Source organism: Cololabis saira, chromosome 17 (assembly GCF_033807715.1).
Source record: "Cololabis saira isolate AMF1-May2022 chromosome 17, fColSai1.1, whole genome shotgun sequence".
Classification (NCBI taxonomy): Eukaryota; Metazoa; Chordata; class Actinopteri; order Beloniformes; family Belonidae; genus Cololabis; species Cololabis saira.
In genome coordinates, this window is record NC_084603.1 from 43,261,141 (window position 1) to 43,286,767 (window position 25,627).

General features: G+C 43.9%; 1 protein-coding gene across 1 annotated transcript in view; it reads left to right on the forward strand.

Annotated features, from left to right (window-relative positions):
* Positions 1 to 25,627, forward strand: part of slc2a15a (solute carrier family 2 member 15a) — an 84,761-nt gene that overhangs the window by 28,604 nt on the left and 30,530 nt on the right. The window contains exons 3-4 of the mRNA XM_061745600.1: positions 15,802 to 15,962; positions 19,627 to 19,751. Coding sequence (XP_061601584.1) covers positions 15,802 to 15,962; positions 19,627 to 19,751 — 286 coding nt within the window. The remainder of the gene's footprint in view (positions 1 to 15,801; positions 15,963 to 19,626; positions 19,752 to 25,627) is intronic.

Consider the following 25,627-nt stretch of genomic DNA (forward strand, 5'->3'; position numbering starts at 1 on the left):
ATATTTGAAAAATATATGAAAAAACACAATTCCACCTAATTTTGAACAGCTGATGCTTTCATCACTGAAATTAAAGTCCATAAAAAAGTGCATTGTAGTGACGCAATTAGTTTCCTAAAAACATGTTCATGTCATAGGTGGAGTTTATTTATATAAGGAGAAAAAAAAATTGAATTTGATAATACATCCTCAAACACACTAACACATGGCATATTGCATTGTGTCATTAAAGCAGCACTATGTAACTTTTCCACCTTAATATAATATTTCCAGAGTCATTGTGATGGTAAATCAACTTCCAACAGGTTTAATGAACCTCTGTCATGGTCTGAGGGGTCTGTATCGCCTTTACTGGCACTATGTAACTTGGAGGTGCATGGTAGGAACCCTGCCACACAAAAAAACTACACATTTTTACGGCTTTGACTGCTTTACGGCATACGTCACTTCCCCCTCCTTCCCGAGAGGGGGAGGAGGCCAAAAAAGAAAGCGGGAGAGTAACAAGCTAAATGCACGGACAAAAAATAAATAAAAAATGCCCGGACAAGAATAAACATTGGCCCGGCGTTCACTCGCTGGCATGAGCTGAAAGACGAGGAGGGATGTCCGACAAGAGAGACAGAATTGTTATGATACAAATGTTCTATGTTCAATAAGAATCAAAATTAGAATTTTTTCACATTCGTCTTGGTTCTAGTATTTTTCCTGAGAACTGTAAAATTGTGCAGGGCTGATCTGCAAAATATAAGGAATGGACATTCAGTTATTCACATGTTATAAGGTATTTTTTTATTTTGTCAGTAAGTATGTTGGACTACTAATTTATGATGAAGTCCCTCTAAAAAACATGACAGGAAAAAGATGCAGTAGAACAAAACCAGAGTGTTTGTAGTTTGGGGCGCATTATCTGGCTGAAACAGGACAGGGGGGCGGGGGTGACTTCACTAATAAAACCAAGTTGAACTTGTGATTTGATTTTCAACATCGTCATATCATATTGTTTAGCCAAAAATAGATACATTACCTCTTCGCTATCCATCCTGCAAACGACCAGTGAAAACACAAAAGTAGTTTTGAAAGTCCGTCCCGTCTTATTTCATTTACTATCAAAACAAATGCAGCGACGGGGACAGGATCTTTCCGGCAGTACGCGCTGGTGCTCATGGGAAATGTAGTGTTCTTTCTGGTAAAGCACTACCGCTTTTGTCCAAAGCCGCCAAACTCAATAAAAGCTGAAAGTTACATTGTGCTGCTTTAAATGCAGTCCATAATTAATTTGCTTTAAAAAAAAACTTTTAACACCAATATTTTTTTATATATTTGGTGAAATACTGTCCAAATGTTACTTTATCCTGCGATGGACTGGCGAACTGTCCAGGGTGAATCCCTGCCTCTCACCTGTAATTAGCTGGGATAAGCTCCAGCAAACCCCCGTGACCCTGCAAAGGACAAAGCGGGTATAGAAAATGGATGGATTTGACGTTATCAGAGTATGAATGAAGATTTTTTCATTCAGTCATTTTTTTGTTGTACCTTGTGATAAAATTAGCTCCTCATTTGTTATTAAAGTCAGATTTCAAACTTTCAAATCACATGCTCGAAAGTTAAAATACTGGTGTCTTCCTCAGGAACTGATGATGACCATGTGCCATCTTGTGATTCAATAATTAGAACGTTAGGACTAAAAAAGAAAGTGGATTCTATTACAGTGAGAGACAAAAATGTCACAGTGTAAATGGAGAAACTTTTTATCGGTCTCGTGAATCCAGTATGTCTCAGCCACATGATGCACAAAGACAAGGTTTATTCTCTAATGAGGAAGGAATGCTCAGTGATTTTCTTGAAAAGGCTGAATAAAACAGGTGTAAGACCTAAACGTCAATTCCCCTTTAAATATTGGAGAAGGCATGAGCTGATGATAGTTTGAGTCTCTTTTCTTCTTTTTTTAAAAAAAGGGTTTCAAACTAAAACCTGACCTTCAAAAACATAACGGCCAAAATACAACTCAGAGGTTTCCATTAAAAGCTTAGATCATGTGTCTTTATGTTTGTTGCTGTTGGTTGTTGCTGCACATTGTTTTCCATGCAGCAATTTTAACTTCATTGCCATCACACATGTTTATGACTTTAAAATACAGTTTAGCATCCTACCAGACGTGGATTAAGCAGCACATGTAGGCTGTATAGTATCTGTATATTGTACAATATTCCTATGATTTACAGGTGGTTATACACTTTCAACATGACATGCAGATGGCTTTACTATAACCATAAAAGTACTTTGAACATACTATAGAGATGGATATGTGCAATAAATGTATGTATACTAAGTAGAACTATGAACATCATTTCCAGATGGATATGTAAAATCAACACAGTCTCACTCCAGGCTTGTCAAAAACCGACGCTTGGTTAGGGCCCTTCGTTTCTGACGCACAAGGTCGCCCTCAGCGTCAAGCACCGACGCAGCGGGCTCTCAACAGATTCTAACGTAACCCGGCCGCGTCGTTTCAAGCCGCTGAGAGCATCAGTCCCATTGGATAACTGAGGACCGGCGGCGTCGTTTCAAGCCGCTGTGAGCATCAGTCCCATTGGATGGATCGGACACACGGAAGTATTCTAATTACCGTCCGTTTTGACGTTAACGGCGATTTTCACAATGATATCTGCAACATTTCATAAGGCAGAAACACCACCGTATCCTTGTTAATTACACAACATTAGTGGGTTCATTTCCAGCACATCAATTTTCAGGTTTTTCCCTTCGATTCTGAGAAAGAAACATTTGTTTTATCAGTGATGGATAACTGTAGGCAATACACTACCCATAATCCTCAGCTACCGTTGCTATAGAGACGACGCCAGTCCGCTTTGCTTGACAAAATCGTTTTAACTATTTATTCCAAAATTAAACAGAATGTGAATGTGAGCAAGCCTTAATTAAAAGTGATTGATAATTAAATCGGTGTCTAAAGACATCAACCTTTAGTTTCAGCTAAGCCGCTGAGAGCATCAGTCCCATTGGATAACTGAGGACCGGCGGCGTCGTTTCAAGCCGCTGAGAGCATCAGTCCCATTGGATAACGGAGGATCGGACACACGGAAGTATTCTAATTACTGTCCGTTTTGATGTTAACGGCGATTTTCACAATGATATCTGCAACATTTCTTAAGGCAGAAACACCACTGTATCCTTGTTAATTACACAACATTAGTGGGTTAATTTCCTGCACATCAATTTTCATGTTTTTCCCTTCGATTCTGAGAAAGAAAGAGTTGTTTTATCAGTGATGGATAACTGTAGGCAATACACTACCCATAATCCTCAGCTACCGTTGCTATAGAGACGACGCCAGTCCGCTTTGCTTGACAAAATCGTTTTAACTATTTATATTTATTATTTATTATTATTGTTATTATTATTATTATTATTATTATTATTATTATTATTATTATTATTATTTATATTTCTATTTATATATAACTATTTTAACATTTCTAAACACAAAAACACGAAAGTGTCCTTGATAATTCAATAATACAATAGGTTCATGTTAAGGACATCCGTTTTAATTAGTTCTCCTTCGATTATGACATGTTATTAATGCTCAGTAGGCACAGGAGGTTTGTTATGTATTGTTATGAGGCCTATTTCGTGTCTATTTTTGAACAGATCACTAACGCTTTGAGCTAGGAGGCTGAAATTCTAGACTCTGTATCAGGAGGTGACTTTCATCCACTGTGCGGATTTTCAGATCTGTGTGACCTTCGGAAGTGTCAAAGGTCACCGCGTCTGTTGCTTTTCGGACTGCGAAGACTATTTCATGTCTTTTTTTTGCATAGTTCACTAACGCTTTGAGCTAAGAGGCTGAAATTCTAGACTCTGTATCAGGAGGTGACTCTCATCCACTGTGTCGAGGTCCAGACCCATGCGACCTTCGGAAGTGCCAAAGGTCACCGTGTGTGGTGCCTTTTTCAGGCCTTTTTTGTGTGTTTTTTGAATAATTCACTAACGCTTTGAGCTGGGAGGCTGATTTTTGACTATGTTGCAATGCAGAAGGCCCTTTGCTAGGATCTTTTGGTCCCGTGGCTGCACGACTTCCACAGAGCTAGTTGGCATTGCAGAGGGTTCACAGAGTTGAGACTTGGCAAGCCCAATCTAGGCCCCATATGGAGGCCACCAGAGTTTTACTTGGTTTGGTCAAATATTGTGGCAACGGTGTCCGTTCGAATGTTGGAAAAGGTGACGTTTCAAAGCCCCGCCCATCGAAAAATACAGGTCCGATCTGCACCAAGCTAATGTCTGTCTGATCAGGGGATGCCCCAAACAACATATAAAAAAATCAGATTTCTATGACTTCTGCAACAGTGTTTCCTCCAAAACGTTCTGGCTGGTTAGGAGGGTGTAGAAACCTCTAGCTCTGAGAGCCTCCTGACTAATGGAACAGGGCCTATTTTGTGTCCAAAGGCGTTAGTGAACTATGCAAAAAAAGACACAAAATAGGCCCTGTTCCATTAGTACACCGTTGCCACAAAATTTGACCAAACCAAGTAAAACTTGCCCTGTGGCTTCCATATGGGGCCTAGATTGGGCTTGCGAAGTCTCAACTCTGTGAACCCTCTGCAATGCCAACTAGCTCTGTGGAAGTCGTATAGCCACGAGACCAAAATATCCTAGCAAAGGGCCTTCTGCATTGCAACATAGTCAAAAATCAGCCTCCCAGCTCAAAGCGTTAGTGAATATTCAAAAAACACACAAAAAAGGCCCGAAAAAGGCACCACACACGGTGACCTTTGGCACTTCCGAAGGTCGCATGGGTCTGGACCTCGACACAGTGGATGAGAGTCACCTCCTGATACAGAGTCTAGAATTTCAGCCTCTTAGCTCAAAGCGTTAGTGAACTATGCAAAAAAAGACACGAAATAGTCTTCGCAGGCCGAAAAGCAACAGACGCGGTGACCTTTGACACTTCCGAAGGTCACACAGATCTGAAAATCCGCACAGTGGATGAAAATCACCTCCTGATACAGAGTCTAGAATTTCAGCCTCCTAGCTCAAAGCGTTAGTGAACTGTTCAAAAGTAGACACGAAATAGGCCTCATAACAATACATAACAAACCTCCTGTGCCTACTGAGCATTAATAACATGTCATAATCGAAGGAGAACTAATTAAAACGGATGTCCTTAACATGAACCTATTGTATTATTGAATCATCAAGGACACTTTCGTGTTTTTGTGTTTAGAAATGTTAAAATAGTTATATAATAATAATAATAATAATAATAATAATAATAATAATAATAATTATAATTATAATAATAATACATAATAAATATAAATAGTTAAAACGATTTTGTCAAGCAAAGCAGACTGGCGTCGTCTCTATAGCAACGGTAGCTGAGGATTATGGGTAGTGTATTGCCTACAGTTATCCATCACTGATAAAACAACTCTTTCTTTCTCAGAATCGAAGGGAAAAACATGAAAATTGATGTGCAGGAAATTAACCCACTAATGTTGTGTAATTAACAAGGATACAGTGATGTTTCTGCCTTAAGAAATGTTGCAGATATCATTGTGAAAATCGCCGTTAACATCAAAACGGACAGTAATTAGAATACTTCCGTGTGTCTGATCCATCCAATGGGACTGATGCTCTCAGCGGCTTAGCTGAAACTAAAGGTTGATGTCTTTAGACACCGATTTAATTATCAAACACTTTTAATTAACGCTTGCTCACATTCACATTCAGTTTAATTTTGGAATAAATAGTTAAAACGATTTTGTCAAGCAAAGCGGACTGGCGTCGTCTCTATAGCAACGGCAGCTGAGGATTATGGGTAGTGTATTGCCTACAGTTATCCATCACTGATAAAACAACTCTTTCTTTCTCAGAATCGAAGGGAAAAACATAAAAATTGATGTGCAGGAAATTAACCCACTAATGTTGTGTAATTAACAAGGATACAGTGGTGTTTCTGCCTTAAGAAATGTTGCAGATATCATTGTGAAAATCGCTGTTAACGTCAAAACGTACAATAATTAGAATACTTCTGTGTGTCCGATCCATCCAATGGGACTGATGCTCTCAGCGGCTTGAAGCAACGCCGCCGGTCCTCAGTTATCCAATGGGACTGATGCTCTCAGCGGCTTGAAACGACGCGGCCGGGTTACATTAGAATCTGTTGAGAGCCCGCTGCGTCGGTGCTTGACGCTGAGGGCGACCTTGTGTGTCAGAAACTGACGCCGAAGGGCCCTGACCAAGCGTCGGTTTTTGACGAGCTGGGAGTGAGACTGTGTTGGTAAAATGACACATGAAAAGAAACAAAACAGTTCAGTGGTGCTTGAAATTGTGCGAAGATTATAGTACAGTAATCAGATTTTACTACAGCAGTCGGCGTGAATGGATCCAGTTCAGTACTTTGAACTCTTTATCCAGAATAGTCCAGTAGTACAAGTAATACCAAAGTCTTACTAACATCAGCTATACAGAACATGGGGGTGATTCGGTAGAAATTTTAAGAAGTGCTTCCATTTTCCAGTACAAAGTACACAGTTCAGTATGGGATGGATGGATGGATGGATGGATGGATGGATGGATGATAGATAGATAGATAGATAGATAGATAGATAGATAGATAGATAGATAGATAGATAGATAGATAGATAGATAGATAGATAGATAGATAGATAGATAGATAGATAGATACAATGACTGGATGTCCAGAAATGATGGCTTCCAGTGCAACTGTGAGAAACCTTGGTGTTGTTTTTGACCAGGATTTGTCGTTTAAACCATTTATTAATCAGGTTTGTGAAATAGCGTTTTTCCATCTCCATAATATCCCAAAGATAAGGAACATCCTCTCGCAGAGTGATGCAGAGAAATAGTTCATGTGTTTGTACCTTCTAGACTAGATTATTATATTGTGTTATTAGCAAGATCCATCCATCCATCGTCCGCCGCTTATACGTTCCCGGGTCGCGGGGGCAGCAGCCTCAGCAGAGATGCCCAGACTTCCTTCACCCCAGACACTTCCTCCAGCTCTTCCTCGAACTCTTCCGAGGGGAGTCCGAGGCGTTTCCAGGCCAGCCGAGAGACATAGTCTCTCCAGCGTGTCCTGGGTCTTCCCCGGGGTCCCTCCTCCCGGAGGGACATGCCTGGAACACCTTCCTAGGGAGGCGTCCAGGAGGCATCCGGTACAGATGCCCAAGCCACCTCAGCTGACTCCTCTCAATGTGAAGGAGTAGCGGCTCGACTCCGAGCTCCTCCCGGGTGACCGAACTCCTCACCCTATCTGTAAGGGAGCGTCCAGCCACCCTGCGGAGGAAACTCATCTCGGCCGCTTGTATCCGCGATCTCGTCCTTTCGGTCACTACCCAAAGTTCATGACCATAGGTGAGGGTAGGTGCGTAGAATGACCGGTAAATCGAGAGCTTCGCCTTTCGACTCAGCTCCTTCTTCACCATGACGGTCCGGTACATTGACCGCATAACTGCGGACGCTGCACCGATCCGTCTGTCAATCTCCTGCTCCATCGTTCCCTCACTCGTGAACAAGACCCTGAGATACTTGAACTCCTCCACCTGAGGCAGGACTTCTCCACCCACCCGGAGAAGGCATGATGTCCAAGTAATTTGCTGAATAGACTCCAGCTGATCCAAAATGTAGCAGCGCGAGTGCTGACTGGAATTCGCAAGAGAGACCACCATTCTCCAGTGTTAGCCTCACTCCATTGGCTTCCCGTAAAATTCAGAATCCAATTCAAAATTTTATTACTTGCGTATAAAGTCCAAAACGGCTTAGCTCCACGATATATGCAAGACCTGATAGTACCTTATGTTCCTAACAGAGCTCTCCGTTCTCAGAGTGCCTCATGTACTAAGAGTGCGTGGATTTCAACTTGAATCCGTGCGTGGAATTAACAAGAACGCAAAAATTCATATGTACAAAGCTGTGCGTACGCCCAAATCCACGCAGGTTTCTCTGTACATCCCAATCAGCGTGGATTTGAGCGCACATGCGGGAGCACAACACTCCGCCTTGTCTCCTCCCTCAAATATATGTTTGAATATGATAATGAAGATAATTATCCATTAAAAACTGCTCATCCTAACAAGAAATGTGCGAAAACAGGTAAAACAAATAAAAAAAGAAAACCTCGGCTCTGAGCTGGGTGTCGGACTCCAGTCCTCGAGGGCCGGTGTCCCTGCAGGTTTTAGATGTTTCTCTGCTTCATTGCACCATGATACAAGTGACTGTGTCATCAACAGAACTATCCAGACTTTGATGACAAGTTGGTGATGATGATTAATTAGAATCAGGTGTGTTAAAGCAGTGAAACATCTAAAACATGCAGGACACCGGCCCTTCTGGGATTCAGTTCTACACCTAAATTATGGTGTTCTTTGCTCCTCGTTCTGCTTTATTGTCATGCATATTATATACTAACGGATTAAGACCAATGCACACGTTTATTGAGTCTTACACATTATGGATGTCCGCGATCACCTCTCTCATAAGTATAACAATGTGAACAACATGAATGTATATTTAAAACATGAAGCATCACGATCTGATTCCTCTGTTGCAGAAATAAAGACAATTTGTGCCGACGGGATTATCGAGGTGCAAACGTGAGAAATAAAGAGCAAAGTTGCTGTAACTCGAGTGTTTCATCCGCAGGAGGAGAGACTGAGTGATTGCCTCCCAGAATCTGATTTCTCCCCTGAACATGGGTCTTTTTACCTGCCCAAAATTGATTGAAGGCCAAATACAGTTAATGAAAAGTTGTTTCTGCCTAAATATGACTTGATCTCATTCTTGAGCTTCATAATCTGAAACTCTGACGTTGTAGCGCTGTCGTTCAACGGGCTGCTGTGCGCGCTCCCGCGGCCACAAATCAGAAGAAATCAGATTCTGGCAGGCAATCACTTTTTGGCACAACGGTCCATCAGCGGAGAAACACTTTCTGGATCCTGCAGCACCTGCAGCTGACTCCATATGAGACTCTGAAAGTTACATTCATACATTCATATAAAAACTTATTTCATGCTGAATCACATCAGTTCGCAACCAACCTTTCCGTGACAATTTTTTTTTATTTAAGACGTCTTTACAGAACCGGTTTTTGCTGCAAAATGTATTTTAATGTTTTTCTGTCCAGACACAGTTATGGGATGTTTTAGGATCTGGCTTTAATCTCCAGTAGTCGTCCCATACGGTCGTCATGACGACAGACAGATGTCCGACCTGCAGCTCCAGCTGAAGCATCATGTTGGTCTGAACCGGAGCAGCTGGTCCAGTTCAGGACAGAGATCCAGAAGGATCCTCTTGGTACCTGAACCAGCTGATGGTCCAGTCTTAGTCCTGGACCAGCAGATGCGTTTGGTGCCTGAGGACTCGCTCCTGATCCTGCATCAGCAGGTTCCTCTAACGGAGCCAAAGCTCCATCAGGATTTGCAGGTTCCATCGTTGAGCTCCTTTAGTTGTTTGTTCAGATCATGTGGTTGATTGTGAGATTGTTGCAGCTCCACTCTTGTGTAACTTATTTCGGGACTGTCGTGTCCTTCACGTGGTCGTGAATTTATTGTTGACGTTACGTTTCCTCATATTCTGCACTTCACTGCATCACCAGTGAGTGTCGCCAACGACAAAACCTCAGAAAAGTGCGTGAACCAGCCTTGATGTGTGAGTGCCGGACCGCAGCTTTCTACGTTCACGTCATTCTTTGTACATCCGACCGTGAGCGTTGAAAGTGGCGTACGCACGTTTTTTGTGCGCCGCACTCTTAGTACATAAGGCCCCAGGTTTACTCATAGTTCCTACAGTATCTAAATGTAGATTTGGAGGGCGGGACTTCTGCTATCAGGCACCATTACTATGGAACCGACTTCCAATCTGGGTTAAGGAGGCTTACACCACCTCCACCTTTAAAACCATATTTAAACTTTCTTTTTGGTAAACCTCTAGTTAGTGTAAACTCTAGTGTATTAGAGTCAGTAGTCATAGCTGCATCTATAGAACAAGACTACAATAGTTTTTCTCAAACATAGCTTTGTTGTAGATATACTGCTGTAGACCTACGCTGCAGGGGGGCACCAACATGATCCACTGAGCAGTGCCCATCACCCCTCCTCCTCTCCTCTTCTTCTTTTCCATTCTCATTTATTAATTATAAGTATCTCATGGCCATCATTGTTCTCCATTGCTCTTGTAGTTTGTTGTGCTGGTCTGCCCCCTCTTTTTTCTCTTGTGTGCATGTTTACAGGCCAAAGCTTCAGGAGCTGCATGCTGACCTGCAGTCCCACCCTCTGATCATCCCACGGCTTGCTTCCACCTGTCTGTATGGATGTCTGGTAGATGCCTGCTGACATCCTGGCTTGCAGTCCATCCCCCTTCTGACCACCTCGGTTCCTGCTCTCTGCATCTGCTCTCTGCATCTGTTTATATAGTCATCCCTGTAGTGCACCAAATAGCCATTGTGTCCGTGTCTCTCCTTTCTCTGTTCTTCATTCTCTCTGTCTGTTCTCTCTTTTCCTGCTCTGAACAGCTGACCTCTGGCAGGAGGGTCCCCCCTTATGAGCCAGATCCTGCTCAAGGTTTCTCCCCTCCTAAAGGGGGGGGGGGGGTTTCCACTGGGGAATGGGATGACGGTCTTAAATGCAGAGCTGAAGTCCACAACTAGCAGTCGTGAATAACTGTTGTTATTTTCCAGATGTGTGAGCACAGATTGCAGTACTGTGGAGACTGCATTGTCTATGCTCCTATTGCTGCAGTAGGCAAGCTGGTGTGGGTCCAGTGTGGGTGGGAAGGAAACCTTCATGTGTACCAGAACCAGCCAGTCATGATAATCTGTGTGAGTGCAACAGGACGGTAGTCATTGGGGAACGTCGGTTTTGAGCATCCTGCTCGGTGCTGTGAAGACTTCAGTGGTGGAGAGTGCAAGAGGCAGGTGGTCTGCAGAGAGTGGGATCTTGGTAGCCGTGTTCCTTTTGTCCATCTCGAAGCGAGCATAAAAGTCATTCAGCTCATTCAGGAAGGAGATATCTGTAGCTGTGGAGTAGGTGTTGCTTGGTCTGTAGTCAGTGATGGCCTGGATGCCCTGCCACACGCACCTTGGGTCAGTGTTGGAAAAATGACCCTCTATCTTCAGCTTTTAGCAGTGCTTTTTGATGCCCCTTCTCAGGTTTGCTGTGGATGTGCTGTAGGCCTGTGCATCCCCCAATCTGAAGGCAATGTTACGGGCCTTCAGCAGGAGCCACACATCCTTGTTCATCCAAGGCTTCTGGTTGGGGTACATGGTGATCTACTTCTACTTGTAGTGATGCCATCAATGGTGGTGGTAATGTAGTTTAAGACAGAGGAAGCATAGCGATTAATGTCGATTTGTGAGCCACAGGTGGCTTGAGAGGCAAACGTACACCAGTCCGTGTGTAGAAACGTTTCCTGGAGTGTTGAGTCTTTCCCCGCTGGCCACACCTTGATGGTCTTCACAATTGGTCTAATTCGGTTGATGAGAGGTGAATATTTGGGTTTGAGGAACACCGAAAGATGGTCCGACTGTCCAAGGTGGGAGAGGGCGGTCGCTGTGTGGGCAACAGCCATGTTTTGTGTAAACATGGTCAAGAGTTTTGTTTCCTCTGGTATGACAGAAGACATGTACTGTCTTTAGGTTTGAGTGATTGAAATCACCCACAACAATAACAATTTAAATCAGTAAGGGAGCATAAATGGGCCTTAAGAGAAAGGAAAAAGCAAAGGAGCACAAGCATGGCAGCAGTTCAAACCTGCAGATATCAGGCTGGGCTTTTGTGAAGTGAGCGAAGAAATCCAGAATAACCTGCCACAGCACTGAACAGAGCACGGAAGGCACATAAATGTTGCCGTCCAAAATGGGGCAGGGGATCTCCTCCAAACACAACCGACCTGTCCACTTCAATCCTAACTGCACCCCAAGACAGAAACTGCTTCACTATATGGATGCAGCACCCAAACAGAATCTGAGAACTGCTGTACATAAAGTCCAGCGTAGTGAGTGTGCACAGACCTTTACATCAACAAAACTAAACAGCAACTCCACAAATGCATGGCTTAACGCAGAAGAGGAGTCCATCAGGCCATCAAAGTCAGCAGTCCACCTGCATTGTGAAGATCAGGGAAACTCCTTTGAGGACAATAATGTGCACATTTGGACAGAGAAGATGTTTAGAAACAAGAGTAAATGAATCCATCTATGTCAAATGCGAAAAACCAACAATAAATGGAGGAGTGGGACTCAGATTAAACACCTACAATCCAGCCCTAAATCTCCTACCCAGATGGTCTCAAAACAATTTTGAAATGTTTGTTTTGATTCCTCCGACCTCAACCAGGTAAACAACTGACAAAACTGACAAGAGTCAAATGAGTCGCAGATGTGTAAAGAAAGTCAATGATTTGGATCTGACTTCAATAAGCTTGAAACTCCTCACCAAGTTATTCCAACTGAGGATGCCTTCTGGATGGATGGTGAAACATCTTCAAGAACAAATGAGAAAAACGTGTTTGAAAAGAAAACAAAAATGAAATGACCCCCAGGATGTAATACAGGCAGGCAATCTCTGCGATGTGTGCGTACTGAATGCTTACATTCACCACCTGAATGGTTAATTTCAATCACTCCTTTTGTTCTCTGAGCTATATAAGGGAATTAGAAGTATGTGTTTTCAGATACCTTCGGAACGTCTCACCTACCAAGCTTGCTGTTACTCAGCAACCCCACTTTCACCTGTGGGCTCCACACCCTTGTGTACCCTATGTAAGCCGGATAAAAGATGCTTGAACGGAGCCTAGACGCCCAAACCAAGTACGTTTTCTCATTAAAGTATTTAAAAAAAAGTTTTTTAAAAATAATGAGGGAGAGATGTCAACAAAAAACACTCGATATCCACAAAGAATACTATTGCTATACTTCTTTATTTTTAGCTCTTTATTTTTATTTTGGATCATATATTTTACAGAAGGTTGCAGTGGCTTTCATTATCATGCAGGAAGAAACCCAGTCCTCACACAGTTGCATGTCAGAGCCAGACTGAAGTTCCTGAACATCTGAAATTTGGGGGTTTGTTATCTGGTCTGATGAGACCAAACTTTGGCTGACTGGACACATGAATGCTTCTTTTATTTGGTCAAGGGAGAAAAAAACCCAAAGACTTCACACAATGTAACATGGTGGGAATATATTTCTGACGGAGTGAACGTTCTTCCTAACCATACCAGTTTATGTGCATAAACAAAGAAATAACTCAAATTAAAGCTGCAAGCAGCGATGAACGGGTCCTCGCACCCTTGTGCACATTCAGGCGTGCTGCAGTGGAAGCGCTTGTATGACTGGCATGTAGATGTCTTCAGGCCTGGACATTTAGCAGATGACTCCAGCCACGACTCTCTATATCAAACCATTCAAAAGTTATGGCAGAAAGTATGAACTATCAGATATCAACCAATCAGATGAAGGGGCGGGGCTAATTTGCCCCAATTATGTTCAAGGACTCAAAACCGAGTCCGATGACACCACCCACGACTGTATGTCATACCATTTAAAAGTTATCGCAGAAAAAAGGGACTATCAAATATTGACCAATCAGAAGAAGAGGCAGGGCTAATTCAGGCCAATGAAGGTCAAATACTCAATATTGAGTCCGATGACACCACCCACGACTCTCTATGTCAAGCCATTCAAAAGTTATAGCAGAAAATAGGGACTATCAAATATTGACTTAACATAAGAAGGGGCGGGGCTAATTCATGCCAATGAAGGTCAAGTACTCAAAACCGAGTCTGATGACACCACCCACGACTCTCTATGTCAAGCCATTCAAAAGTTATAGCAGAAAATAGGGACTATCAAATATTGACCAATCAGATGAAGGGGCGGGGCTAATTTGCACCAATTATGTCCGAGGACTCAAAACCGAGTCCGATGACATCACCCACGAGTCTTTATGTCAAACCATTCAAAAGTTATAGCAGAAAAAAGGGACTATCAAATATTGACCAATCAGAAGAAGGAGTGGGGCTAATTAAGGCCAATGAAGGTCAAGTCCTCAATACCGAGTCCGATGACACCACCCACGAGTCTTTATGTCAAACCATTCCAAAGTTATGGCAGAGAATAGGGACTATCAAATATTGACCAATCAGATGAAGGGGGGGGGGCGTGCTTTTTGGCATCTATCGTCGCCACAGTAGCGCATTTGACTGAGAAAAGTAATGCGCGTCATCGCAGGATGGAGACGCATATTTTGATGTATAACACACCTGGGTGCATGTTACGGTTCGGGCCGTATTAACTGCCGAAGGAACGGCATAAATTGCGCCAAAATAACCGGTCTACAGATTTCGTGCATGTACGTCAAACCGTATTGTGGGGCTGGAGGCACAAAATTTTCTAGGGGGCGCTGTTGAGCCATTTTGCCACGCCCATTAATGTAAACCATTAAATATCAAATTTTTCACCAGGCCTCGCTTGCATGCAAATTGCATGCTTTTGAAAGAGAAAAGTAATGTGCGTCGTCGCAGGATAGAGATGAACACTTTGATGTATAACACACCTGGGTGCACTTTACGGTTCGGGCTGTATTAACTGCCGAAGGAATGGCATAAATTGCGCCAAAATTACACGATTAATTCAAAATGGCCGACTTCCTGTTCGGTTTCGGCCATGTCGCAACCAAGAGAATTTTCTTTAGATTGCGATATGATACAGGAGTGTACCGATTTTCGTGCATGTACGTCAAACCGCATTGTGGGGCTTGAGGCACGATGTTTTCTAGGGGGCGCTGTTGAGCCATTAGGCCACGCCATTAATGCAAACCATGAAATATCAAATTTATTGCCAGGCTTGGTTTGCATGCAAAATTTGGTGACTTTTGGGACATGTTTAGGGGGGCAAAAAGGCCCTCCTTTCGCCAGAAAAACGAGAAGAAAATAAATTAAAGCTGCAAGCAGCGATGAACGGGCCCTTGCACTCATGGCCACCGCTCCCCATAAGCATATCAGAAATGACACCACCCACGACTTTCTGTCAAACCATTCAAAAGTTATGGCAGAAAATAGGAACTATGAAATCTCGACCAATCAATTCAATTCAATTCAATTTTATGTATATAGTAAATATAAATATAAATCTAATACAACAAAAGTTGTACAAAAGGTCCTCCTTTCGTCAGAAGGAAAATAAAGAAAGAATAAAGTAAAAAATAATTAAAGCTGCATGCAGCGATGAACGGGCCCTTGCGCGTGCAATTTGCACCAATTATGGTCAACGACTCAATACCGAGTCCGATGACACCACCCACGACTCTCTATGTCAAACCATTCAAAAGTTATGGCAGAGAAAAGTTTTCTAGAGGGCGCTGTTGAGCCATCTTGCCAAGCCCATTAATGCAAACCATGAAATATCAAATTTATCGCCAGGCCTGGCTTGTACATGAACTGTACACTGATGGGGAAACTGCAATTTCAACCATTTAAAAATAAAACTATAAAGTATAAAGTATATAAGTATACAGTATAAAGTTTAAATAAATAAATTAATGTCTACATATTCCTGACTTTTCCAAAATTATGTATCAGTGCTTATCTTGTATTAATGCGTGTAGTGTTCTTTTACCTAATTACAATATAAAAGGCATTATTCATATTATTAGGATATAGAAGGCAAAAATATCAAATGCAGCAGTCCCAAGTACAGTATGCCTTTGACAGTATGAGTTTGACATCTCAAGTAATCCTTTTTCTGCTTTATTTTTTCAGTACATAAGGGACTTCTACAACCAGACAGCATTGAGCCGTAATGGAACTGGACTCAGCAGGGAGACATTGACTTTGATGTACTCTCTCACTGTATCCGTCTTTGCTATTGGAGGTCTACTTGGTTCTCTTGCTGTCGGCATGCTGGTCACACGCTTTGGCAGGTAAGAGATCCATTTGTGTGATTTATATGCCGGCACTATTGTGTACACTAATATATTTTACTACTTAACCAAACTAGGTATTAAGCCGTGTAAAAGGAAGAAGCCAAGTTCAATGTGTTTCTTCAGTATACAATTCAGTGTAAAAGTGCTCACAAACAGAGGCAACAGCTATCAGTAACATGAAAGATCGATTTCGCTAAAGTATTCTCCAAGATACAACTAACAACAGCATCTGTGAGCAAGTGTAATGACAACAACTGTTGCTCACATCAGGTACATGTCTTACAAAAAGTATTTCAATATTACTTAATAATTATGGACATTAAAAACTGAGAACTAAGAACTGCCACCTTATTGTGGTGGAGGGGTTTGTGTTGCCGAATTATCCTAGGAGCTATGTTGTCTGGGGCATTACGCCCCTGGTAGGGTTTCCCATGGCAAACAGGTCCTAGGTGGCCAGACTTAAAGTGGTTCAGAAGCTTGACATGGAGAAGAAGAAATCAAGTACCGTTACGTTGCCCGGATTGGCGTCACCGGGGCCCCTCCCTGGAGCCAGGCCTGTAGTTGGCTGGAAGGCAAGCGTTGGGTGGCCGGTTCTTTGCCCGTTGGACCCGGTCGGGCTTAGCCCGAAACGGCAACGTGGACCCACCATAGGCCCACCACCCACAGGAAGGACCGTGACAGGCCAGTGCTATGTGGTTTGGGTAGCAGTCGTGGCGGGTGCCTCCACAACCCAATTCCTGGACCAAAACCCTCGCAGTAGGGACATGGAATGTCACCTCGCTGGGGGGGGAAGGAGCCGGAGCTTGTGCGTGAGGTTGAGAGATACCGGCTAGAGATAGTCGGGCTCACCTCTACACATAGCTTGGGCTCTGGAACCCAGCTCCTTGAAAGGGGCTGGAACCTCCACTACTCTGGAGTTGCCCAGGATGAGAGGCGGCGAGCTGGTGTGGGCTTGTTTATAGCCCCCCAGCTCAGTCACAATCGGTTGGAGTTTACCCCGGTAAACGAGAGGATCACTTCCCTGCGCCTTCGGGTCGGCGCGGCGGCTCGAACTTGTGGACGCATAGTCTCTGGTGCCTGTCATGGCGGCAACCCCCAAACCCAGTGGTGGACACCGGAAGTAAAGGATGCCGTCAGACTGAAGAAGAGTCCTAAGGGGGCTATGTTGGCCTGTGGGACTCCTGACGCAGTAGAGGACCAGCAGGCCAAGCAAGCCACAGCTCGAGTAGTCCTGGAGGCAAAAACTCGGGTCTGGGAGGAGTTCGGTGAGGCCATGGAAGAAGACTTTCGGTCGGCCCGAGGAAATTCTGGCAGACCGTTCGGCGCCTCAGAAATGGGAAGCAGTACTCTGCCAACACCGTTTACGGTGCAGGTGGGGAATACTTCGAGGATCACCTCAATCTGACATGCCTTCCATTGAGGAAGCAGAGAGTGTGAACTTGGGGATGTGCTCATCCATCACCCAAGCCGAGGTCACTGAGGTAGTTTGTAAGCTCCTCAGTGGGGTGGGTGACATTCAAGTACCTCAAGTCTCTGGATGTGGTAGGGCTGTCTTGGTTGACACGCGTCTGGGACATTGCATGGAAGAAGGGGACAGTACCGCTGGAGTGGCAAACCGGGGTGGTGGTCCCACTTTTTAAAAAGGGGGACCGGAGAATGTGTTCCAACTATAGGGGGATCACACTTCTCAGCCTCCCCTGGAAAGTCTACGCCAGGGGAGAGGAGAATACAGCCGATAGTCGAACCTCGGATTCAGGAGGAACAATGCAGTTTTCGTCTCGGTCGTGGAACACTGGACCATCTCTATAGCTACCCTCTAGAGGGTGCTTGTGGGTTTGTGGGAATTTTCCCAACACATGTGTCCACATGTGTTTTGTGGCTCTGGAGAAGGCATTTGATCGTGTCCCTCATGCCATTCTGTGGGGGGGCGCTCAGTGAGTATGGGGTCCGGGGTTGTCCGGTCTCTGTATGATCGGAGTAGGAGTTTGGTTCCCATTTTTTACATTTTTATGAACTACAAAATTAACAAATTTTTAAAACTACAAAATGATTCCAAAGGAGTAAATAATAACTTATTCTCCAAATTAAAGCAAATTATGGAGCATGAGCGGGGGCAAGAGCAACACTAACAGTGACCATAAAGGGAGTGAGACAACAGTGATTCAAATCCTGGCTATCAACTCACGTTTATTATAAAACAACCCCCCCAAAAAACTATGAAACTATCCCCAATTAAAAAAGTCCAAAGTGCCAACAAAGTCCAGTAGAGGGGGACGAACATTCCTGTTCCAGACATGGCTCCCCAGTCCGCCCGGTATTCTCCAATTATGGGGCGTCCATGGTTGCTGCATCAGCTCAACGGTTTCGCCAGCCAACCAACCACAGGTACAGCTACTGACTTCCAGATGCGGGTAATTTGTGGCGTGACACTCAAGTCGCCTCAGGTTCTAACTACGGAACCGGCGCCTTGGTTCTCATGACATCCCACATCTGTGCTCCGTCACGCTGCTCTGAGCTCCTTTCTTTGCACTCTCATTTCAATTCAATTCAATGTTATTTATGTAGCGTCCATTACGACAGAAGTTGTCTCTAGGTACTTTTCCAGACCCAGAGACCCAGAACATGACCCCCTAGCAATTATTACATAGGTAAAAATGTCCCTGAGGTACACTGAGGTGGTCAGAGGGAAGGATCGCAGGCCCAGATGTCAGCAGGCATCCACCAGATATCTATACAGAGAAGTGGAAGCAAGCAGTGGGATGATCAGAGGGTGGGACTGCAGGCCAGCATGCAGCTCCTGAAGCTCTGGCCTGCAAACATGCACAGAAGAGAAAAGGAGGGGGCAACAAACTACAAGAACAATGGAGAACAATGATGGTTATGAAATACTTCTCTCATCCCGTGTCCAGGCTCTTCTGTTCCCCTGTTTATATCTATGCAGAGCTGTTCTTATTTCCACCTTCCAGACCAGTGCAGCCAAGGTTCGGCTGATCTGGAATTAAGCTAGATGCAGACAGGAAGTAAAACATATGTCATAAAAGGACAACATATAAACACAACAAACCAAAATAAACCATGCAGGATCTTCACAGCATTAGAACAAACCAATAAATATAATAAAAAAGTCGCCTCACAACACACATCTCAGTGTATCAGCATGTATCAAGCATATTGCACAATAAAGGCAGAGCTGCTCTCCAAACAGGCCAGAGACAAAGTTTTAAAGGAGTACAATTAGGGTTTATATAATATCCCATTAAGAAACAATCATTATCAATGATTAAAGTAATATAAAAGCTAAAAAAAAGTTGCGAAGATAGGCCTGATCACAAAAACATACGGACAATGGAAGAAGGCCACTGGTCAAATTGGTAATGAAGCCAAAATGGATCTGCAAAAGTATCTTCATAAAACGATCTATACAGTTTTTATGGTCAGATGTTACATTGATCAAATAATAAACACACTCCCTCAAATGTATATCAATTTAATCCCAGTTTATAAAGTAGCAAAAAAATAAAAACAGCTGAACAGGATTATTTCCCTATTAACCTAAAAAACAACAATTGTGCTTTGTGTTTCATAAATCTCTGGGTCATGTCTTCTCATATATAGAATGAATGAATAAATAATTACTCTATTTTGATTTTTGCATTTTCAGGAAGGGCACAGTGGTAAAGACAACTGTGTTGGTGTTTATTGCTGGCTCACTCATGGGCTTCAGTAGGATTTGTGGTTCACCTGAGATGGTCATCTTTGGCCGTTTCATCACTGGAATTCACTCAGGTACACAGGGGTACACACACACACACACACACACACACACACACACACACACACACACACTCTTGATGGAACATTCAAAGTTTCCTTTATTGTCAGTTATGCTACACGTATACAGAGAACTGAAATGGCATTTTACCCAAGCCTGTCAAAGAAAAACACAATCTGAAAATTATACATGCTAAAGTGTATGGTGCAATGAAAAGACAAGACTGCAAATTACTCATAGCAACTGACAGTGCAGTTGAGTGAACTTATATACCGCTAAGTGTCTTGAAGTCCAAATTCAATTCAATTCAATTCAATTCAATTCAATTTTATTTATATAGCGTCTATTACAACATAAGTTGTCTCTAGGCGCTTTCCAGAGACCCAGAACATGACCACTTATTACAAAAACATAAACGCTGGTCCTGCTTCCTGGCTTCGGCCTCCGCTCCCCCTCTTGCCCCCCCTACACGATTCATACGCACATAGGCGAAAGGCGGGGGGTCCGGGTCGTGGGGGGCACTGTCCCGCGGGGCCTGGCACTCCCCGCCTCACGGTTTTAACAGCAAAATAGACACTGCACATTCAACACTTAATAAATACATTTGACAAGGACACGTAGTTCGGGAGGGGGGGGGGTCTGTGTCAATCGATACTTGGCCCTCCCTCCTCCCTGTTTTTATGGCATTAATCACATGCACTCAACACAAGGGGCGGGAGGGGGTCCCACATCACCCGCGTTCCCTCACCGGCCTGGGCCTGGGACGGGTGGGTCGGGTTACCCGGGCCTGGCGGGGCCCGCCGTGCAGCCTGGGGTGCCTTCTGGCGGTGCTGGATCCCCCCGGGGAGGGGGAAACGGTGCGTGATTGTATGTCTGTGTCGGTGAGAATGCGGTATGGAAGGGTCCTGCCATGGAGGATTTGAGCCTCCATTGGCAGGACATCAAAAACTTAATAATTTATCAATATTATATTATACAAAGATGGTTATTATTATTATTATTATACGGGTGGGGGGGGGGGCCTCGCAGGCGGTGGGTTGCCTCCCTCCTACTTCTCCCCTCTGTGGGGTTGCCGGTGGCCTGGGTTCCGGGCTCTTCCTTGTCGGCCTCTGGTCTCACGGGTGGCGGGGTTGCTCCCCCCCCTCCCCCACTATAGATACACTTCAGGTGGAGCTTTGTTTGGTTTATTACACACACACACACACACACACACACACACACACACACACACACACACACACACACACACATATAGTAATTTAGTCACACGCATACACACACACACACACACACACACACACACACACACACATGCATGATCATATACATACACACACACACACATAGACATACACACTGGCTTGTTCACTTGCATGCTGGCTCTCTAGTTTTTGGGTTTAGGTAGCGGTAGCGATAGCTTAGCTCAGACTGCGATCAGATCTCAAGATTTAGGTCGATTGCTGTTCGTGTTTTGGATGGCTCCGTGCCGGTTTCGTGCTTTGTTTGTGGTTTTTTTTGTTGCAGATTTCCAGTGCTTGACGTGTGTCTCCGTGTGTTCCTGCTTCCTGGATTGGCAGTGGATGTCGTCACCACCCCCCCCCACCCCCTCCCCCCCCCAAAAAAAAAAAAAAAAAAAAAAAAAAACACTGGGTTTGTATGTGTATATTTATGTATGTGTACGCATATGTGTGCGTATATATATATGTATATATTACATATAGTAATAATGCACATATATACACTTTTGGTTTCTACCGTCATGGTATCAATCAATAATATGTGTGCAGACAAGGTAAAAAAAAAAAAAAAAAAAAAAACATAAACGGTGACAAAGAAAAACTCCCCTTTAGGAAAGAAGAAGGGGGGGACATGCCTTCCCACTTTTCAAACTCATGCTTTTGTCCCCCCCCCCCCCCCGTTTTTTTTTTTTACAGTTTAAGAACTTACGGTAGGCTCAGCCTGTAAATTTCAATTCGATTCAATTCAATTTTATTTATATAGCGTCTAATACAGGGGTTCTTAACCTTTCTGACCTTGGGGCCCAATTTTCTCAGTACAGAGTGGCCCGGGGCCCATTAAATATTAACACTTTATAGCAGGGGTATTCAACTAAAACTTAAAGAGGTCCATTTAGAGAAGATTTACTCAAGCGAAGGTCCAGAACATCATTATATATATATATATATATATATATATATATATATATATATATATATATATATATATATATATATATATATATATATATATATATATATATATATTTTATGTATGTATGTATGTATGTATGTATGTATGTATGTATATATATATATATATATATATATATATATATATATATTATGTGTGTGTATATATTGAAGTAGCCTCATAGTTGTATCAACATCTGCATCTGACTGTTATATTAAAAAAAGTACATTTCATAAATATTTGCCACTTAACATGTGTAACTTGAATTACACATTTTTTTCTCTTAAAAATAAAATAGATTTTATTTTATTTTTGAAATGCTATCTTATTTTATTTCTCTACCAGCAGTTTGAATTTCCCCTTTTCTTTGTTAATTGTCTCAACACATTTTTATAATAAATGAATATAAACACATCTTAGCAATTGAACAGTTTTACAGTTTCTCTTTCTTCCCCTCTTATAATCTTATGCCTCCACTTTCTGTCGTTCAGTGAGAGAACTGAGCTCTAATTTCTCCTGCCAGGACTTTAAATCTGGGCTGGATGGTGTCAGGTTCTCATACACATGTGAAGGTGCTGGTGAACCTGGAACGATATTTAGTTTTAATTATGTTCATTGTGGAGAAAGCTGCTTCACAGCTGTATCTGGACTCAAACATGGGTGTTTTAAGATTTATTTTATTTAAGATATTAAATTAATCAGTTGTCAGGACTCAGCGTGTCGGGCTTCATCCGAGCCTGATCAGACGGGCACGAGCCCGCAGCTCTCCGCGCTGCAGCCCAGTCACTTTCCGATGCTTTTGCAACAACAGTCCAGTCCAGCAGACACTTCAGCCCACGCATCTACCATCCTTCAACAGTAACGACGGAACCCGCTGCCGCCCGAGCGGCAGCGGGTTCCGCGGCCGCGGGGACGCGTCGGCTCCCGCTCAGCCGGGCAGTTCCTCCGGGCCTCCGGCCCGCCTCTGCGGGGCAGCTCCACCGGGAGTCTCGTCTCCTTCTCGGCAGCGAGCCCCAGGTCTCGCCGTCCGCCCCAGGTGTCCTGCCACGGATCCGCCGCCGGGCAATCACTGGCAAATCACGCCCCCCTTCCCCCTTCTCATGGTGGCTTCAATTACGTCCGCCTTAAGCCTGAATTATGGTTTATCCCTGATCATGGCGGATCTAAACCTACTCTGTGCAAAATAAATGATTTTTTCTGTAAATACACACCATTTCTCTTACTATTACACGTACAGCTAGCTGAGTGTCTTCTCCTCATTTGGTCGGGAGTTGCTATGCAGTCCCGCGGCCCTCGCGGCCCACACTTACAAAACTGAATTTTTTTTGCGGGCCTCTAGAGGGCGCTGGCGGCCCAACGTTGGGCCGCGGCCCTATGGTTAAGAATCACTGGTCTAATACAACAGATGTTGTCTCTAGACGCTTTCCAGAGATCCAGAACATGAACATAAACATAAACATAAACATAAACCCCCGAGCAGAGCATGTGAGCGGAGCGGAGCGTGAGCGAGCGGAGCGGAGCGTGAGCGAGCGGCGGAGCGGAGCGGCGAATTTTGAAAGGAGCGCAGAGCGGGATTTTTTTTTCTAGGATGATTGGCTGGAGCGGGGCGTCATCCCGCTCCAGTTTCGCTCCGTTACCCCTCATATCACGGCCCCGATGCGTGTCCAAACATATCCCACCTCTCCACAAACTACCTGTTACCTTTCTTCTTTTCCAGTCCTATCTCTGAACCGTAGTTGGGAGAGCTGGTATTTTAATTCGGTCTCTGGCTCGTAACCGGCGTTAGGAGTCCGGGGAAAGTGAAGGGAAAAAAGGACGGAGGAAAAATGCTGTCCGTGCAACCTCGCACATTTATTACAAACATGTAATAAGAGCAAACAAAACGCGTGAGGGCCGACGACTGAAACTAACGGAGGACACACTGAAAAGTAACTGAACACGTGTACCGGTCTTCCACACGCGCACACCTGCATCTCCCTCTCTCTCCTCCGCTGCACCCACACGTCTCACACACACACACCCGAACACACAGTGAATGAAACATTCACTGTGAATGAAACATCATCAGCAGCACACAGCAGTCATGTGGAAGCAGCAGCGGGATGACCAGAGGGGGGGAGGGGTGCAGGCAGGCGGAAGCAGCAACAGCAGACATCCACGTAGGCAGGTGGAAGCAACAACGGGATGACCGGGGATGGGGGGGGGGGGCGGGAACACAGGCCAGAACGCAGCTCCCGAGGCTCCACCCTGCAAACATGCACAAAAGAGAAAAAAGGGGGCCGGCACAAGAAACTACAGGAACGATGGACAAAAATGATAGCTATGAGATATTTATAATGAATAAAAATGGTAATGGAGAAGAGAGGCAGGGAAAAGGAGAGGAGAAGAAGGGTGAGAGGCACCGCCCAGCGGATCATGTCGGTGCCCCCCTGCAGCATAAGCCTATAGCAGCATATCTACCGCGAAGCTATATTTGAGACTAACTATTATAGTCTTGTTCTATAGCTACAACTATGACTACTGACTTTAACACACTAGAGTTTACATTACCTAGAGATTTACCAACACCAGCTAGAGGTTTACTAAACACTAACTATAGGCTTTACTACTGGTAAAGGTACTAGGTACTAAATCCTCAAGACACTGTGCGAAGACGGGACGGGAGGCCCGTTCCCTCTCCTCCCCTCAGTGCTGTTCAAGGCTGATTTATGGTTCCGCGTTAAATCGACGCAGAGCATACGGCGTAAGTTACGCGGCCCGCGCACCGTACAGTGCGCGTCGCCGCATCTTTCAGGCCCTTTTTGTGCGCAAGCAAGCTTTATAGATGAGGCCCCAGATCAGGATCTGACGGTAATTCATGTTCTGTGTTTTTGCTACACACACCTACAGGTCATATGTTAATATGGTGGAATTGTTTGTAATAAAGCAGCCCCTTACTGTATGGATGAATCCTGAGCTCCGTCCTGTTATTTTTTCATTTTTAAATCCGAGATAAGTCCACAACCCCACTTGATCTGACTGTGTACAGTCATGCCTGACTGTAGATTTCACCCTTAATATCATTCAGTATCACACATGCTTGAATGATATTGAAGAGAAAGAGAAACAGAGACAGAGCGGGAGTGAGGAGTGAGTTTGCACGCAGTTAATACACGCTTCGAAAAGACGGTATTTGCTCCACTATTTTTGCGTGTGGCAAAGCGCTGGCCTTTGTGAATTAGACAGTTTTTGCAATGAGGCTTATTGGCATAGAAAGGGGGCAATGCCACTATTTGCTTGGCAGCACAGTTTGTGGTGCAATTCGCCTTTTGCGGGTGCTTTGTGAATTAGACGCTCTCTTTTTGTGTCATTTGCACCGGTTTAGCGGCCGCAAAAGCCGCGCAATCCTTTTGTGGATTTGGCCCTAAGATTTTAAGTTTGGTTTTAAAGGTGGAGGTGGTGTCAGCCTCCTTAATCCAAAAATATAAAATAGAATTTGAGAAATTCTGTTTGAAGAGAAAGAGAGCATGTACACTCTGCAGAATAAGATTTATGTGATTGCATTGTCACTTAGGACACCTAGCACACTGGTTAATAAAGAGCAGTACGGTTTAGTCGAGGTCCAGGTTCGAGATAAAACTTGGAAAGTTGAAACTTTAACTGACATGTCCTCCTCCTCAGTCCTTTTAGTCATTGTGTCTCCACTACAGCGTAATGAATG